Genomic DNA, 19,433 nt, shown 5'->3' with positions numbered 1-19,433 from the left:
ACCACGGAAAGCCATGGTGCTTGGCCGGCTCAATGTGCAGGATTCCCAAACCACTCATTATATTGAAACCATCTGTACCCCCTTCCAGATATGAAATTACCCGAGGATCTCTGTATTTTTTACTGTTCAACTGGGTGATGTCAGCATGGCTTGTATTTCAATTAGCGGAGATGCTTTTTTAATTCTAATTAGTTATCGTCAGCAGAAATCTTGCCCCCTTCTCCATCTGAGCAACTCTAGGGCATAAAAGATTCTTATTGATGTTGATGCTCGGAGGCTGCACATGAATCTGCACTGCCACCTACAGCTGGAAGCAGGGAACTCTGGCAGAGCCCGTCTCCTACAGCAGTGCCAGTGTTTTCACACCCACAGCACAACTATTACAGCTGTTTGAAGAGGTCAATAGGGTTTATTCTTTTTTTAAATAATGTGTGCCGTGCTGTAGACCAGGGGTGCCAAACTCCAGTCTTGGAGAGCCACAGAGTCTGGGCTGTCAGTCAGGCCAGGTAAGGCCTTGAGAATTAAGTTTAAGTAGCCAATCAATGGCTTGAAAGAATAACTGGTGCTGAAACTCACCAAAAACCAGCAGACACTGGTCCTTCAGGACATGGATACTGACACCCGTGCTGTAGACAATGATGAAAGAATAAGGTATCATGACACCAAAAATGGCCGCAGTTAAAATTTTCTGTCAACCACCAACTTGTTTGAACCAGTCAAAAGGTTTTGCTCTTCACAACAAACCACAATGATCAGTTCAATTCGAGTTGCTTGCAGAATATGGTCACTAAAGCCATTTTTTGTCATCATACTACCTCGTTCGCCCATCCAAAGTGCTACATTGTGCCCCTGCAGCACTGCTGAGTGATCCCCTCACACCAGTGTAGGAGGCAGTGTCTCATAAGCAGCCGGGGGTAGTGAGCCTTGCTCTTTCCCTCTCTCTCCCCGTCCTGTGTAGACGCTGCAGATGGGCATACGCCACTTCTCGGGCCTTTTCGTGCTGCTGTGCGTGGGCGTGGCCGGCGCGCTGCTCACGCTCATCGGGGAGCACGCCTTCTTCCGCCTCGTCCTCCCTCACATCCGCCGCCGCCAGAAGTTCAAGTACTGGCTCCACACCAGCCAGGTGAGTGTGCTTGGAGCTCTTGTTCTCCTTCGTGTAGCGCTAATGGTCTCAGGACTAATGGCCTCCACACCAGCCAGGTGCGTGCGCTTGAAGCTCTTGCCCTCCCTCACGTAGCGATGGTCTCCACACAAGCCAGGTGAGCGTACTTGAAGCTCTTGCCCTCCTTTGCGTAGCACTAATAATCTCAAGACCATGGAGTGGAAGCCAATCTCCATACGAGGCCCGTTTGCATTACATTGTTTTCCATGCTCTTGGCCAAACGCAAAATCGTGTCCTTGCCTACTGCATCACATTGACTCTGTAAAATCAGAAAAGAGCACCATCTGCTGTCCAAATGAAGCTACTGCAGGAGCACAGCGAGAATGCAGTCGCACTCCTTTCAAAGTGTTGGCTGCTCAGATCTGTTTAGCCCCTCGAGGTCAAATAAGCTCTTTTCCCAGCGGAGGATTACTAACGAGAAGCGAAAGTAATTACAGTTTCTGAGATGGCATTGATTCTGAAAATTAGAATGTGTCACTGCTGTTTTTTTGTTCTGCAGAAAATCCACAGAGCCTTGAACATGACCTATGAGGACGTGAAGCGGCAACGGGCTAATTCAGAGAAGAGGTACCGACTGCGACTTCTAATGAAAACCCAAATTTTCACCACCACTGTGATTGAAATCTTAATTAAAAAACTATAAGCTTTAAACTTATATGTGGTGTGACTATAAAAAAAAGCTCCAACTGAATGTGTCCATTTTAGGAACTAGATTTTGAACTACATTCAAAAACAAATCAGTTCAAATGCTTTGCAAGCCGTTAAGAGGTGTGTTTCACCTTCTGCCCTCAGCTGTAATATCCAGAAAGTGCAGCCCCCGCAGCCCCCTCCTGCGGCGCCCCCGTCTGGTGCCACGGCCAAGTGGAACAACGAGAGCAGCAAGGCCTCCCGGGACACCAAGGACAACAAGCGCGTCCACTTCAACCTGGAGACACTCAACAGCCGCCGCCTCCTGGCAAGGGCCGCCCCCGAGGCAGAGAGAGGCGGGGCCAGGCTGAGCCTGGTGGGCCGGATCTGTGAGAACGGAGGACCGTCGGTACCGCCCCCCAGGATGGTCCTGCCGCTCCCTCCTTCTTCTGTCCCGACTCCCGCCCCCGCACCCTCCTCCTGCGCCCCGCCCCGGGAAGGGGAGCTCCAGGAGCTGCAGGAGAGGATTGAGGAGATCAGGGAGCAGCTCAAGGCTGCGCTGGCCAGGAGGGCCGAGCTGCAGACCTCCCTGGCCAAGGAGAAGGCCAGCCCCGCCCAGACTGTCACAGAGGCGCCTCCTGTAGGCCCCTCCCCCCCTGCCAAAGACACCAATCAGAAGAGGTGATGCTCCCAGCCTCTGTGAGGGTTGTGGAGGGCAGGTGTGATAACTGTTGGCTCGCCCCTTATTTGGAAATGGCCTTCAGAAGTGGATCTGCCACAGCATCCATTTTGTGGGGTCTTACTTAGCCATGTTGCTTTGATTATGGATGGGAGAGCCAGTGAGGCCGACTTACTGCAGGCTGGAGTTTGCCCAGGAGTCTGGAATATTTTTGAGAAATAAGCTTCCTACAGGAAGAAATCTGTCCTACATTAACCTGCTGTCCACCAGGGATGGGCTTAGAGACAGCTATGACTGACTGTGCCAATTATTGCTAAGAAACACAAGCATCCTGGATCTTATAAACTCATAAAATGGCCAAACTGGCAATTCAACTGCACTTTTGCTAGATTTTATGAATTTGGTCTATAATTTCACTGAGGGTGACGACAAAGCCTGGAATTCAAACGAACATGAAGAGAAACGGAAACGACAATCTGGGTAAAGCAGTTGGCGTTTCAAAGAGGATAAGTGTAAGCTGGGAACAGGAGTCACAAGGACAGAGTGGTTCCAGACCTTTTTACGGTGTTCTCACTGTTCCTTTATTTCTGTAAGCTCGGAACTAGCCTTGTTCACGGGTCGTGACATTTTTCCTAAATAAAGTCTAATAGAAGTATGGCTAGAAATGATTCTGAAACCCTGATATCCGTGGTGTTACATACACAGCGTTATCAGATCTCAGATTAACCTGAAAAACCGTCATCTGTGGTGCATTCCTACTGGTTAGCCTGAACCGGTCAACTTATACTTTTATTTTCTGCAAACATGAGCACAAAGACACAAGGTATTAATGTAGGCAGAACCATACTGGCTGCCCAGGCTTTTGTTTCCACTATTGTCTAGTGTGCACAGGATTTAGGTGTTGGCTGAAAGCAGTGACGGGTTGAATACACACGATTCCATTTGCATTCCATGTACAAGAGGGAGTCGGTAATAATAACTGAATAATAACCGTTTGGCAGGGACTGCTCACTCAAAGCTGGGGGGAATAGAATGTTTGTCTGTAGGCCTAACCGGAGACTGCGGTGAATGGGGCTCTTCCGTTCCCCAATACACAAAGTGCGGTGCGGAGACGCCGGGGGACGTCACCCAGCTGCGGCACGGCGCGCTCCGATTGGTCGGCCGCGTGTAATCCGGTGGTGTGGAAAGAGCGAGATCCCATTTCCCTTTCTGGAAACAAGACAAACGAGCGCTATCGGCAGTCCTCAGGCTGCTAATGAGCCTCTTCACTTCAGCAGCAGTCAACACACACAAATCAAATGAAGAACACCAAGAAACACACGTGCAAGCACAGGCCATATGTACAAAGGAATTCTCTTTTTTTCTGCAGTTCTTTTTTACGTTACAGTTAAATACATTTGAATGAGATAAGAAATCTAATCCATCAGAGATTTAAGGATTTGCTTACATTTGTCTAAAAGAATGTCTACAATGAAGAGCAACTGCTGCAAGGCTACAATCATCCGGATTCCTCGTACATAACAGCGAATAGGCACAGAAAAATACACACAACTTATCTCCAAACCTTATCGTTAGGGTTGTTCATTACTCGTATTAGTTATATCTCTTCTAAAAAACAAAAACTTAAAAGACGCAAATCAAACAGAATATTGTTGTATTGCACAATTTGTACTAACTGCATCATTGCTGAACCATGGGGTCCGTTTCCTTCGTCCCGCCTGTTGCATAGCCATTACTCGAACGCTGCACTTTTTCTCAGTCAAAAAAGCAGAACCGATTTAACCCACCGCCTTCAGCCCGCGTGTGTTGCAATAAGAGTGGCACGAGCAACTTCATTCATCGGACACGTAAGGCATACTGAGAATAAAGCTTTGTGGACGGCGGACTGCGATCGGTTCGTGACGTGCAGGCGTTCGTACGCAGGCCCTTGTCAATGCCCACTGCAGTCCTGCAGCATGTTTTTTAGCACTGCGAGGCACACACACCTCCAAAGACACTCCTTTCCTTTCCCGCTCTTCGCAAACCTCCGGTTTCCGATGACAGAGAATCGTTAACGCCACTTCCTTCCAGGAAATCGGAGCACAGGAAGTCACTTCTGACACGAACCTGAGGAGACGCTTTAACTGCAGGCAGGTGCACGGGCTGCACTTGTCAGTTACTGTCGTTGAGGCGAGAATAGTTTGGTCTGTCCAAATGTGGCAAAGGGGAGAATGGGGGGGGGGGGGCTGTTAGTCTCAAATAAGCAGCTTTATTAGCATAGTCTAGGGGGTTTAGAAGACAAGAGAGTAAAAACTCAATTTAAAACATTGTTCAAAAAAACAAAAACTATACTCTATGGCTTATCTAGCCTTATGATATATCCATGTGCATGTTCCATACCCTATTAGCCCCCCCCCAGGTTGAGGAATGCTATTCCATGTCACCTCCACCATTAGAAGCCAAACACTGGTTTAAAATGCTCTACCAAGCCCAGAAAATTCAGTATCGGTTGACAAGTTTGCATATTATTCTGTCAACTCTAGCGCACAAAAAACGTGTTCTTGTATTTACACCGTCTCAAAGGACGGCGTTTAATGCCTCCTCCGAATGCTATAGAACTTGAGACAGAGCAGGGCTTCGTCTTGAGCTACTGTGAGATGAAGATGAGATTACGCATTTCAGTTCCACAAACATAAGGCGACTGTACGCGATGCGACTGACTTACAATGTGCTGTGGATTGTTTGAACCGTTTTTTCATCATTTTTATTTAACAGTACAGTAGCAAAGTAGCGAGGGCTACAAGCCAAAGCTAAAGCATTTTTTTAAAGTTCCCTACGTGGCGAAGCGTAGGGCTCAAGAAGCAAAAGCCGAACCTTCAAGCGGAAACTGCTCTTGCTTTTGGATATTCATTCTCTACAGAACTACGTTACTGTGATTAAATCTACGCGTGCGTCCAGGCTTTTACCCTCCCCGGAGCACGTCGAGTTGTCGCCGGACACCACAGGAACGCGAACGGCCGCGGTCACAGAGCGCATCGGGGTTGGAACCGAGTCGAGCTCGAGCGTAACGAGCGGGGGAAGAAAAGAAAAGAAAAAAAAAAAAAAAAAAAAAAAAAAAAGCGAGCGCGTCCGAGCGAGAGCCGCTGGCTCCGGTCGAGCGGGAGCCGGATCCCGCTCCGCTCGGAAGTGACAGGCGGCCGATTACGGACGAGCGCCCCCGGAGCGGAAAAGCCGCCGTCGCTTCTGAAAGGCGCCTCTGAGGGGAGGTGCCCCCGAACGCCGCAGAGCGTGACGGAGGAGCGCGGCTCTGCCACCGCTGTCCCCCCCACCGCCCCCCCGTATTCATTACTGAGAAATGCACATGACTTAAAAAGACAGGGGCACACACATTAACGGATACGCTGCCGCAGTTTGAATAAGTCAGAATAATCAAGTTTACCTAGATGGAATGGGCGGGGCAGGGGGTCTGAGGACGGCCGTCCGAGGGGGGGGGCCAGCGTGTGCCCCCTCCCCCCGGCTCAAGTCACGATCGCGACTCCCTCCTGACTACCAACCTGCCTTTCTCCCACAGAGACACAGCTATCTCCAACGCCACACAAGTCAGCACCTTTATTTTATAGCATCACATTAGAAATATTCTCTTCGTCTCAGACACGACCGGACAAATCTGGCTACACCACCTGAATGTCGAAACATACCGATTTTTCCAATCATTAATTAAAATATGAATCACCTGTAAATAAATGTCACTGTAGCCTCTCTGAATTAACAGTCTCCACGCGTGGCCTGTTATCAACAAAACTGAGCAAGAATCTACGCTGCAGCAAATCCCACTCAGGAAAGAAAAATCAACGCTTATTTGAGCCCCAGTTCCCCAGGGGAAAAATGGGGGTGGGAGCCCCAGCTCTTTCCCATTTCCTCTCACCCCCCCCCCCCCCCCTCAAGTCTTCTGAAAGAAATTAATTAAGCCACATCTACAAAAGGCCCTTGCTTTTCGTCCACATAAAAGACATGGTGTTGAAGAAAGGGGGAAAAGAACGATCATTCTGCACGTGGAAGGGTGTGGGCGGAGCTCAGGATGGACTGGGCTGGGGGTCGGGGGCGGGGGGGCTGGCTTGGGAGTCCTCCTCTGTCTTAGTGTCTGTGTCACACGACCCCCCCTCGTCAGGTCCCCTGGAGTCTGTGTGTGGGGGGGCGGGGCTCACGGAGGGCGTGGACTCCGCCTCCGGCAACTCCCCCTGTGACTGGCCGGCCCCTTGCTCGCAGCCTCTCGCTGTGATCTCCACGGTAACCAGGCCTGCCGGGGCGGGGCTGGGGGCGGGGCAGGCACTCTCCGGGGCGGTCCCCGGCCCTCCCCCTTCCCCGGCTCCTCCTCCTCCTCCTGCGACCCGGAGCTCGGCCGGCGCGCTGACGCTGGGCTCCGGGGCCCGTCCCAGGCGGAGGCCCTCGGCGTCCAGCAGCCCCGCCCTGAGCTGCGGGGCCGACAGCGCCTCCGTGATCATTGCCGCCGTCTCGGCCACCCAGTTCAGGTCGCCGCTCGTATCGCCCGCGCCCGGGCTCACCAGGCCGTTGGGGTGCAGCTGGGGCGGGGCGGGGGGCTGGGGCTGGGCGTCGGCGGGCGGGCGGGCCTGGCCGTTGGTGGCGCTGGCCGCGGCGGCGGGTCTGGCGGCTGGGGCGGCGCTGCTCGTGTTGTTGTTCAGGTTGTCCTGCAGGGTGGTCTGGTTGCCCTGGCCGGCCTGCTGGTTCTGCAGGAAGATCTCCTGGATGCGGATCTGCTGCAGGATGGCCGGCAGCTCGTAGTGGTGGAAGAAGTAGATCATGGAGTGCTGCAGGGGTCAAAGGTCAGAGAGGAGGAGTGAGGGCGGGGCCGGAGAAACATAGGGAAAAACACGGCTCAGACAGATGGGCCCTGCTTTACCACACTCTGAATTAGGGCTGCACAACATGGACCTTCAAAACAAAACAAAAAATACATACAAATGTGATGCCGTTTATAAAATAAAAAGGCATAATGCAGTAGCTTGTGACACAAACAAACACTCGGGTGAAGGCTTTGTTTAGCCATTTTAATAGGACATGGTTCTGTCAAGCAGAAAACAATCCCAGGAAATAAAGGTTGAACTCATTACAGAAGCAAAAAGCAGTTATTCTGCTGTAATACATCAATGCAAAAAGCAAATGAAGCAAATAATTTCCATCTTGTTATTGAACCGTGTGAATTATAGTGGACAAGAAATGTGTTTCCTCTTATTTATACATTTCTTTGTCTTGGGTACAACCAACATAGAATGACAAATGATTTTAAGAAAAACAATTACATTAAAAGTTTTCTCAGCAGTTTTTTCATATAGGCACCATGCATGCAACAAAGGCAAAAGACTACATAGTAATGCTTTGTAGTCACAGTGAATTAATTCTCATTGACTGTAGTTTAAATGCATTGAAAAAGACACTCAAATCTTTCTCATCAGTCATTTCTATCAGTCCTTGAGATAGTTTAGATAGCAAGAGGTAAGTTTACTTTTGTGACCAATACATATCAACTCCCGTTAACAAACTGTCTGAAATTTGTATGAAATGGTTAGCAGTTGTTTTTACAAATAAATTCAGTAGCTTGCAGCATTAGCCAACAAGCTAAACTTTGCCCAGTTGACATATTCCAGGTTACCGGTTCGGCAGCTTATGCTAACATGACATTATTCCCCACAATGTCACATTCACCATTTCCAGATTTCAAAACCATTCCCAACGCACGGCCACGTGCCTCTGAAACAGGACGGCACAGGCTGGTGCTGACCAGAACATGACCGGAGGAGCAGGTCAGTAACGGATGACTGAGATGCATGCTTTAAACGGATGTGTGAAAATAAATTAATTCTTAAGACAGGGCCTGTTGGTTGCACGGAAATTACAATGCAACTACCGAAAACTCTGGGGTAACGAGAGGACGTGTGGAACTTTAAGTTATGGTGGGTAAGTCGGTTTGGTGCAGTTCCCGCCTTGTCGCGGGCGGGCTCGAGGCACAGTCCCCCCTGCACGGTGCTTCCCTTCGGGAGGTGAGGGTTCTGATGAAGCAGAGCACCCCCGAATGACCAAAAAGAACCCCTTTGGCACTGAACTGCATTTTCTCCTCTGGGACTCACGCTGGAAATGTGAATGCTATCTAACAGAGACATATATCTCCCCTGTCCCCCGCGGCTGATAATCTGCATTTGCGTGGGGCGAGGGCTTCCGATTGGCTACAGTAACATTTACGGAGCGAGTATAAATTTTGCAGACTGTAGGGCTGAATGACTCGTAATATATCATTCAGCCCTATTCCATATGTATGCACAGAAAACCCAGGGTAGACGCATCAGGCATCGAATATTTATCCTGCACAGCCGTTGGTGCTAAATCATTCATACTGGAGACCGCTGGCAAACGCTGGTTTCACCGAGCCGAGGAGCAGTCACGGTCACCTACGCCGTGAACACCGCGACTTTGCTCCAGGATCCGTTCCGACTCACCTGTATGAAGAGCCAGGAGGTGACCAGAGCCAGGCTGCTGTACTGGCCGTTGAAGCGGTAATGGTAGGCGTAGAAGGCGAAGTGGTACAGATAGAAGAACCTGAAAAACAGAGCGCAGCGTCCTGAGAAAGCTGCCGCCTTTTCTGCTAAAAATAAAGCCGCCGCGTTGAGACCGGGGAGTGAAAGGAGAGAGGAACTCGAGGACGGCCGTTATCTGGGCTGTGCGTTACCGACACGTCTGGAGAGGCTCTCGAGTGCGAGCAGAGCTCTCCAAGTGAAGGATTTCCCAGAATAAAACGCTTGAAGCGTGCTTCCCCACGGCTTGCTCCCTGCAGCCAATTCAGTCCAGCGCTTTCAAGCAGACTGCCGTAACAGCAGCGCTCACCGTCACTTAAGCACATGAAATTCTCAAATAAAGGCCTTTTTTCCAGAACTGAAAAAAATATTTCATAACTAAATGCCATTAAAGGGAAATTCCACCCCAAATAAAAAAGAAGAAAAAAAATCTTGCCTTAATTTCAGCTTGTTTTAAAGAAAAGCACCAAAATGAAGAACAATGGGCTCAGTCAGACTGTCAGCAATACATTTATCAAAGGGCACAGATTAGAAGGAGGGTACAAACAAAAGCCTAAATATCTGGCAAACAGTGAGCACTGTTAGCAATGTTAGCTCAATAACCAAGAAGTGGAAGCTGCATGGTACCACCAAGACCCTCCTAGAAAAGGCCTCTCCTGCCAACTCTGCAACCAAACTAACGAAAACTAGTGAGGGAAGTTACTATGAGGGCAATAAGGAAAAGGGAGCAAAAACCCATCAGTCAGAAATATCAAGACACAAGCCCAGCCTGTATGGCAGGGTGACAAGAGGCTTTTATTACTTTAAAAAGTAAGATCTGCCAAAGAAAATGGATGAGTATGGAAAGCTGGTAGAGGCTTACCAAAAAAGGATTCAAAGCTGTCATTACAGTGAATGGTGAAACAAACTCAGCCTATAAAATATTTCCATTTGAGCATGTGACTTTTGAATTACTCAATTGTTAAAAATGTGAATGTATCACTTGCAATCAAGAAAAATGTAAAAATTAAAAAAAAATCCAAAGGTCTGAGTACTTCTGCATGACACTATACACTATGTTAGTCATGTAGCTAACCAGATGACTGTCTCATAGCTATGAGAAATATTGTTGTGCAACCTGGTTAGTCTGCTAGTAAGCTTAAACGGTAAGTCGCTGGCTTGTTAGGTAGTTTCCATGGCGTTGAACTTTGACTCGTATGATAGCTATGAGATGTGTCCTCATACGAGGTGAAGAATAAGGCTCACCAGTTAAATTAAATACTTCATTACTTTTTGTAGGTTCATCAAAAACACTTTGACGCTGGAAACTTCCACCTTACTGAAATACACCTGCTTCCATTTCAGCACTTCAGAGTGCAAAGCATGCGCCTCTGTGGATTCACAGCAGGACTCCCACTTCAGGTGTTACCCAAGAGGGCCAAATCGCTGAAATAATGAGCAAGTCATCTTTGGGGGGAGAAAATGTTTCATTCATGTTTCTCTCTTCAGAACCGACCGAGCTGCAGAAATATGTAGGTCGTCGAATCATCGAGGCGCTCAATTTTGGCCTTTTATAAAATTTAAACGGATGAAGCGGCGTGAAGTATCATCGCGGCTGGAGATCTCAGCGCAGACTCAAATTGAGCAGGGAAGGGGCGTCCCAGGGGCACGTCGGCGCCAATCACGCTCTTCAGTTCTGCGTTAACGGGGCGCGCGTTTCACCGGGGGGGGGGGGGGAAATGAAAATGACAGACACTTCTTAAGCCCAGGAACAGCACTTTCATATATCTGGGTAGATTTTCCCTTTCATCGTTAATTTTGGAAGCGCTGATTGCGACTTCAGAACTCGAAATTAAAAGTTTGGAGCGAGCGGAAGAAATGAATTTTAAATAAGTGCCCTGAAGCAGGAGGAGCGGAGCGGTGTGTTTACTGCAGGAGCTGATACGGAGGCCCGGGTCTGACAGAAAAACCGCGCTGTGCGCGTAAACTACAATCAACCCCGTAACCCCCGACCTGTCAGAAAAATCAATCACGTTTATATTCCTCCCTCTGGCTCAATAACACTCACACTCAAACTACGCTGGCATTTTCACTTTTTAAATCCCCGGCGCTGAAGAGCCTGAAGGCCCTTCTAAAACTCAGTGTGTGAAAGGAGCCGGCTGTTCGAAGAGCGACGGTGTCGGAGCGAGCGGAGTGTCTGTGTGAACGGCGAGGAGCAGACGGCAGGGAGCGCCGCCCCGCCGGACCAGCGCGGAGGGGGGCGAGCGCGTCGTACCGGAGCCAGTGGCGCTTGCTCGTGTTGGTGTGGCAGCAGATGGCGTCGTACTGATCGGCCAGCCACACGATGAGGATGATGTAGAACGCCGTGGTGGTGTCGTTGAAGAACTCCGACATGATGGCTTCCATTCCTAAGGGAGGGGGAAGGAGGAAGCAGGGAAGACGATCAGGAGGAAGGAAACGTGTACTTTATTTAACGACGGCAGTCACGCCGAGATTGACGTCTCTTTTGTAAGTGAGCCCCGGAGGAAACCCACACGGACGCGGTAAGAACACGCAAACTCCGCGCACCAGACTCGAACCCAAAACCTCCTACTTACGAGGCAGCAGTGCTGACCACTGCGCCACTGTTGGCCCAGCACACTGTGTGTTGTAAGGGTGGGCTTAGAGAAAACGCATCCACCAAACTTACTGCCAGTCTGCAGAGACCTTTTAAAGATTCTCTGCCTCGTCCTAATTCAGCTAGAAAGCATTGGACATGTCCGCTGACAACGCCGTGGAAACAAACGGGAGCAGTGAGAGGCGCTTACCGACGAGGGCCAGGATGACCGTGAGCAGGGGGGCTGCTGGGAAGGCGATGGTCATGTTCATCTCCAGCATCTGCAGCAGGTCAACTGGGAACACACGGCAGAAGATAAACAGGCTGAGTGATCTGTGTGTGTGTGTACAGCCGAGGGCACTGATAACCACGCTCCATCGACGTGCTGCGTTATGCATCGAGCCGCTCTGCTCCGCAAACACGCGCTGCTTTCGGTGGTAAAGCGACACAACGTTCCCCTCAAGGTCGGGTCGCCAAGGCCGGCGGAGGCGGGCTGCGTGTCAGCGCTCTGTGCGCGGAATGTAAACTCACCGATGAAGACGAAGATCTGATGGTGAGAGTAGCGCAGCAGCATGGAAACGGACAGGGTCTGAAAGCACATTTACGGTCAAAAAGGCAGACGCCAAACTGCTCTTCGTGGACGATATGAGTTCCTATGTTGAGTATTCTGCCATTTTAACTGTCACCGATTCGCTGACGGTAAACACCGCTGAAATAATGTACGGAAGGACGTAAAAATACTCAATTTTAACGGACACTTACAAATATGACCATGATGACGAAGGCAGCGAGGTAGGACGTGCGCGCCATCCACATGCTGACGAAGCGGTAATGTTCCCCAGAAACCACGTTCCTCAGGAAACCTGGCAGAGAGTAAACACGGGTCACCAACGCAACCTCGCACACGAGTACAAACATATACCTGCACATGCAGGCACCCTCCACGTGTGCGCACCCACACACGCACAAACTCACACACGCACGTACACGGACACACACAGGCACACGCACACGCAAGCACACACGCACACAAAATATGCACATACAGGTGGTACCCACACAGGCGCCACAAGTACTGACACACACAGAAAAATAAACGTCATCACACTGCTCCAAAGCTATAGTTACAGAACTGCAGACCGTCATTTCTGTAACTGACCATTAGGCCACACTTCCTTTCTCAGGATCTACGCCTCACTGCTGTTCCTGATGTCATTATGAAAGGGGGAAGTGAGAGCCATCTCGCGCAGCTCGGAGGTCGCGCCGAAGATCTGACGGCGAGCGCTCTGACCTTTGTTTTCCTCGTTCTCCGCCAAGGCCTTCACACTGGACATGAGGATGTCATCATAGCCCAGGAACTCATCCAACAGGAAGCGGCTGAACCCGTCGCCAAAGCACTGGTCCTTCATTGGGTCTGGGGCACATTCACAGACATATCATGCTTGGCAGTTTTTTTTTTTTTCATTTATTCCTTTTATTAATTTTTTTAAACACAAGTGGTTCTTTTTAGACTGAAAAATTAGAAGTTCATTTAGCAAGGCACAGAGTTCATATAACAAATGGCAAAATCCGAAGATCTAAAGACCTTCTGTTTGTTTGGCAAGGCAGAAAAGATAACACTGTCAGCATACAACCGCTGAACTTGCTTTATGTATTTCTGCCAAACTGCAAATGTCTTTAGTCTCACTTTACAGTGGGTTTTAAAAGCTTTCTTCCTCTTAAGAATCCCACACATTGCAGTATTTCAGGCTATTATGCCAATAGTTCTCTGGTAATGTTTTACAGCCTGACATGGGCTCTGCCGACATTAAGAGGAGGAAGGAACAGAGCAAATGGACTCTTTGAAGAGTATGTTTTCTGGAATGCTCTAGAACTCCGTTGCTTTTAATTACCAGTAGTGACTGTTACATCAGCATTAGAATGTTGAGTAAGGAACATTCTAATCACTAGCCTTAACCCCAGTCACACTTACCTAGTGTGACCACCATGACGGGGATGTTGAGACGCTGCCGTGTATTCTGGGATAGGCGCAGGAAGCCGTACTCCAGTGAATACTCCACTATGTACTCCTCCTGAGGCCATACTGCAAACGCACACGGCCATGTTCAAAACAGCACTGCAGAGCCAGGGCAAAATACACATACCTCCCAAATACTCAACACAGTATGGCACATACCTCACTGCTAGCACAGCATGATGCACATACACATATTTACACACACGCCCCAAAACTGCTAACAAAGGAAACATGCACAATACCCATCCTGAAAATATGGTAAAACATACACACACCTCAAAAATTGCAAAAATACACCACATAAATACTCACTCACTCACACACACACACACACACACACACACTTACACTAACACTCTCTCACACACGCACGCATGCACGCACGCGTACACGCGCACACACAGAGCAGCTCTGCAGTACAGCAGACCCGCTCGGCCCTGTGTGCACAGAAGGCGCTCAGTCTGCTAACTGCGTGCAGGCCAGCACTGAGGCTCGGCCACGCTGCCAGATCGAGTGTGCTGGAATGCGCCGCGGCCTGTGCAGTGTGTGGAGCGGCTGGCGCTCTCCCTGCCGCACAAAGCCCCCATTGTGTCATTACTGACACTGCAGGCCGGACCGCTCCACTGCAGCACCTCACGTGGGACACTGCGCCCCATTCCAAGGCTTCCCAGAGAGAAATCTGCCTGCACAGTGTGCTATGCAGTATGCTAGGGCTGATAACATTTGTCCACACTGAACACACAAGGCTTTAATTACTAGCCTCGGAAATTCCACGGCACAAAATTTTAATTCAGATCGTACCAACATATCAATACCATTGTCATCTAGAAAGGTTTCTAGGTTCGATGAGTTTAAAGTAGGAAAAATAAGGCACTACAGGTGCACGGTGGTGAAAAAGCAGAAATTAAAGCACTGAGCCAGTCAAGGTGAACCATATTTACACGACCTTCCTAAATGATATTTTAAATACAACACTGTTGGCCAGTTGCCAGCACAATTTAATCCTCATCAGTGTAATTACAACTCTAAATCACCTACAGTATGAGAGCTAATATAGAGCAAGAGTGCGGGAGGGAAAAGACCACAGGCGGTGAGTGAGGAAGGTTCTGGAAAGGGATAAAGAGGGATACAGAGGACCAGGCCTTTCTTTGGTCTTAGCATTACTGTGTCGGTAAAAAGTGGCGAGTGATGGTTTACCTGCTCGGGTTAGCATCTCAAGCTCGGAGACTGTCTCCCTCAGCGGCTGCATACCTTTAGTGGACGCCTGGCTGAAGGAGAGGTCCTGCGTCTCGTTGAGGCCCACCCCCGGCCCGCTGCTGCTCAAGGAGGGCTTCAGCCGGGGCTCGATGTCCAGCTCAAACTGGACGAGAGAGAGCGAGACCGTCAGCCTCCCGCGGTGAAGCCGGACCTGCCTCCTGGGAGTGGCTTCACTCTGAACCTCATTGTCCGCTAACTCAGGGCTGCCCAAGCCTGTTCCTGGAGATCTAACTCGTCCTGTAGGTTCTCATTTCAACTAATACGGCACACCTGATTCTACTAATTAGCAGCTCAATTATATCTTTAGCTGCTGAACGAGGTGCACTTTGTTAGGGTTGGAATGAAAAGCTACAGGATGGTAGATCTTGGTCACATGCCAGCGTGATACCCCTGGGAGGGAGATGCAGCAGTTCTGGGAGTGCACCGTTGGTTGCCACATGGAGAGAGTGCCCACCCACAATAACACAAAATGAAATAAACAGACACCTTCATCCTTCCCCCTCACGGGTTCCAGGCAAAAACAAAAAACTAAAACAACAAATTAAAATAACAAAGACAAAAAAAGTAAAGCAGAGCGACTGCTTTTCAGCATGCTACTCGTAGCTGAGCAGCTTTTCAGCTGAACGGTTTCTTTCTTCGTCTTGTGTGCGGTCAAACACACAAACAAAAACTAAATAAAGAAGCGCGCTCTTGGTGTGAGCTCCTGGTCTCAGCCTGGAACTTTAAGCACCTGGGCTGATTAGTTAACTGAACCCAGGTGCGTGTGCTCTCTCCAACAGCTGGTGCAGCAGAGACCAATCCAGTTCACACAATCTCCAAAAACAGGGTTTGGGCTACCCTGCTTTAACTTCTGCTAAACCCCGCCCCGTCCGCCCAGGCGGCCCCGCCTCCCTCCTGACCTGCACTGAGCTGTTGTCGAACATCTCCAGGGTCATCTCCTCCTCCTCCTCTTCCTCCTCCTGGTGCAGCGAGGCCAGCGCGCCCGGCTCCCCCTCGGGCTCCTTCACCAGGCCCTGGAAGCCCTCCGTCTCGTAGAACTGCAGGAAGATGGGCGCCCGGCTGGAGTTGCGCTGGATCTCCACCCTCAGGATGCCGTCGCGGGGCCACTTCTCCCGCACGTGCTCCAGGCAGTTGATGGGCGAGCGGGAGAAGGCGATGTGGATGTAGGCCAGGATGAAGAGCACAAACAGGGCCTGGGGAGCGGGAGGCGACGGTCGATGAGCATCAGCGCTAGCCCAGAGCGTGCCCCCCCGAGGGACGATGGAGTTACATCGTTACAGTTCCGAGAGCACGAGTGTTATTCCAGGGGTGGGATTAATGCACAGCCATGAGGGAGAGACAGAGTAAGCCGGCCCGGATAAGTAATGACGAGCGGAGAAGAGAACGGGGGAGCCCAGCCATCCGTAATGGATCATTGACCATCGCTCTTTAATTAGACATGCAGGGAACACCGTGCACACGAGCAGCAAACATGACCTACAGAGAAGTCAAAAATGCTTCGGCAGGACGGAGACGGGAACGTTTCAGGAACGCCGTGCCCCGTGCATAAAACCTGACAAATCAGCGCAGGGACGAGCCGCTGCCGACGGAGAGTTCCGCGGTGAGAAACGCGAGCGCTGTCACGCCGTTCCGCATGGGACAGCGCCGCGACTGTCGCGGGATGGCGCTCCCGTGAACATGCCTGTCCTCCGCTGTGCCACGGAGCTGCAGCCTGAGCTCGTACGCACCTACCCATCATGCACCACTCTCAGTCTCTGTCCTCCGCAGACTACAGCGGCTTTAACAATGCTGCATTTTCAGCTGCACTAAAAAGAAAAAAAAAAACAACCCTCGTCTGGTGGTAGCTGTCCTCGAAGTCCCGTTTTTTTTTATCATGTGCTGATAAGAACAATGGTAAATGACGGGGAATAAACGAAGGAAGGGAGTCTACACGCATTACAGCGCTGCCTTTGGCAAAGCCATTATCAACGGAGTCAAGAGGAGCCATCTTCTCTTTTCTGTGACGAGCGTTGAGTTAAAACAGCACATGCCAGTAAATATGCATCCCCTCCCTTCTCCCTCTCTGCATTACACAACCAAAAGTCGCACCCGCTACGCAAAAATCGCTTACAATTGGACAACACTACTAACAAACATTCACATTAATATTACTACAGCTGTTCTGAACGTTGTCATTATTATATTTACTGAAAAACAACATTATAACAGTTTCATCAGACGTTTCCTGAGGTTTATTTTGCTTGGGATGTAATACTACAGGCTGCTGCTGCTGCCAACAGATCATGTGAGCGTGAGCATGCACTGCATTACTCAAGAACCAGAATTACCTGAAGAGCGTGCGCATGGATGGCTGCTTGTGGTGATGACATAGTCTAATGCCTTGCTTTTGCTACGTGTGCACGTGTATGAGCAATGTCCACACAAGTTACAGCTGAGCTACACTCATGTGAAATGGAGAATATTTCTGAATTTCATTAAATCAGGAGCACATCTTACACAGGTCATCTGCTTCCTTAAATCTGAGATCTGTAATATTATGTTTCCTAACCTCAGCTGGAGGCAATGAACAACACAGGGTTTTCAGCGCTAAACACATTGACTGTGCAAGGGAATATTCTACCAGTGCAACTGCAGAAACATGCCTCCTGACCTACACTAACAGAAATAACTGTGCACTTTCACCGCACCAGTACAGCATGCTGAAGTCTACGATGTACTGTAAGATAACACTGAAGTAGGCCCATTCACGAGAACATCAGAGTTCTCCAGCACATTAAAGACAGTGTTTTCCGCTCAAATCATGGAGTTTTGGTTTGACATATCAATGATTGGTGGACTTCACTCTGTGACTCATGTCACAGAGAGAAAGAATATTCAAAAATCAGTCCACCGGCAAACGCATGGACATGTGTTTCATATTGCACAGATTACGATAAGTGAATCCCCCATGTAATCCGCATTCACTGCAGAACATCAAAATTAGAAAGACAAAATAGACGGAAAACTCATTTTCATTATAGAAGGTCAACAAAACCATGTAAATATAACGCGACTTATTAAGCAATTGAAAGGAAATGAGCAATTCAACCATATAAAGAAAAACGTTATTCACATTCAAATAAATACCATGTGAGCAAAAGAACGATTATACCATCTGGTGTGTGCAGCCTTACCTTTAATAGTACAACGAACTCGAAGATTCTTCTGAAAGATGGTGGGAACAACCTGGCGTATGTTACAGCCATCTTAAAGAAGAGAGCGTGAAAAAGCCGGTCCCGCACATTGATGAGCGGGTTTTGGTTGATATTGGGGTTCCGTATTCTGTTCGTCCCGCCATTGTTATTGAGGGGGTTGTTGTTCACGTTACCCTGATTTTCTGACATTTTCTGACTTCTGTCCTATGGACACCAATTTCACGTGAATCACAAGGCAGCGGTCAGCAGACAAATGTACAAGAATGACTAACTAAATAAAACAATCAAAGGTGACCATTTTGGCCGGACTAATGTGAGAAGAGCCCTGTTTTCAAGTAAAAACAAGTACTAATTTACGAGAAAATAGAGTAAGTTTTCAAGCTAGGTAAAGCTGGCTAGCTAACGTTACCCTCTGATAATTTCTGAGATAGCTAGCCTTAACACTAGATGGGTTCCTCGTTACTACGCTCTATTCATTTAAACTCTGTTTGGCAAGACGACATGTGATTGTATCTGAGCTTTACCAAATACCTGCTCAAATACCTGTCTAGCTAACTAACTAGCAAAATTGTGGCCTGTTAAATAACTGGCTTATATATCCTCCCTGCAATTTAACATGTCAGAGCTAGCTAACAAGATGTACAAACGATGCAACGGTGAAGCATATTTAGGAGAACCTACGTAAAACAGAACAAAAATGGCGAGCGCTAGGTTTGTACTTGTTAGCCAACGTTAACTAGCTGTCTAGCGTATTTAACAATTTTTCTCAATTATCAAGCCAAGTAGCCGGCAATATTCGATTGTGTTGGCTAGCAATGGTAGCAGACTAGCCAACCAGCTAGCTATGACGTTCTGTTTCGATCATAAGACCCGTATTCTGCCTCTACCCTTTTTCATTCGTTAGCTAACTTAGTATCGACCCACATTTGTTGTTACGGTACAACTATCTCAATTTTTCGTTAAGTAAATAACGTTTTCCCGATTTTTTTTCGCTGCCTAGGAATCCTCTCTTATACTCCTAGTTTTGCCCAGTCCTGTGCCTACAGCCATTTTGTCAGCTACTCATCTCTCACCACCACGAAAAACACCGTGTAAGACAAGAAATGCCAGACTTTCAGATGATTTCATTCAATCTACGGTGAGCGCCCTCAATAGGCTGGATGTCATTATGACTATGAAGTCCGTGTTGAAGGAGTAATCTGCAAAGGAGCTTTTGCTGTCACTGTCAAATCGTTAATCACTGCACTGCACTGACACTCAAAAAATGGCCCAAATTCAAACTGATCCAAACCGCTACTGTTCCCAACCACTGCATTCAGCCAGTGGGAAGTGGTACTCCTACACCCACACCCACCCAAT

At 48.9% G+C, this 19,433-nt stretch overlaps 2 protein-coding genes across 3 annotated transcripts in view; one reads left to right on the top strand and one right to left on the bottom strand.

The window, feature by feature from the left end:
- The window catches only part of grin3bb (glutamate receptor, ionotropic, N-methyl-D-aspartate 3Bb), a 53,297-nt gene extending 50,174 nt beyond the window's left edge, over positions 1 to 3,123 (top strand). The window contains exons 7-9 of the mRNA XM_035414099.1: positions 959 to 1,123; positions 1,662 to 1,729; positions 1,955 to 3,123. Coding sequence (XP_035269990.1) covers positions 959 to 1,123; positions 1,662 to 1,729; positions 1,955 to 2,474 — 753 coding nt within the window. The 3' untranslated portion in view covers positions 2,475 to 3,123. The remainder of the gene's footprint in view (positions 1 to 958; positions 1,124 to 1,661; positions 1,730 to 1,954) is intronic.
- Positions 3,124 to 3,802: 679 nt separating this feature from the next.
- tmem259 (transmembrane protein 259) lies at positions 3,803 to 19,416 on the bottom strand. 2 transcript variants are annotated; one of them, XM_035414100.1, is made up of 11 exons: positions 18,054 to 19,416; positions 15,780 to 16,073; positions 14,821 to 14,983; positions 13,579 to 13,689; positions 12,898 to 13,020; positions 12,369 to 12,469; positions 12,138 to 12,195; positions 11,818 to 11,901; positions 11,286 to 11,418; positions 8,957 to 9,056; positions 3,803 to 7,273 (listed from the first exon to the last, which is right to left on the bottom strand). In XM_035414100.1, exons 1-11 carry the CDS (start codon positions 18,261 to 18,263, stop codon positions 6,521 to 6,523), a joined length of 2,130 nt encoding a protein of 709 aa, XP_035269991.1. In that variant the 5' UTR covers positions 18,264 to 19,416; the 3' UTR covers positions 3,803 to 6,520. The 2 variants fall into 2 exon arrangements, with proteins under 2 accessions (XP_035269991.1, XP_035269992.1); XM_035414101.1 differs by having other exon boundaries at positions 14,875 to 14,983; positions 18,054 to 18,263.
- Between the last annotated feature and the right edge of the window lie 17 nt (positions 19,417 to 19,433).

Source organism: Anguilla anguilla, chromosome 4 (assembly GCF_013347855.1).
Source record: "Anguilla anguilla isolate fAngAng1 chromosome 4, fAngAng1.pri, whole genome shotgun sequence".
Classification (NCBI taxonomy): domain Eukaryota; kingdom Metazoa; phylum Chordata; class Actinopteri; order Anguilliformes; family Anguillidae; genus Anguilla; species Anguilla anguilla.
The sequence above is the reverse complement of the archived record's forward strand: the minus strand, read 5'-3'. Positions and strand labels throughout refer to the sequence as shown.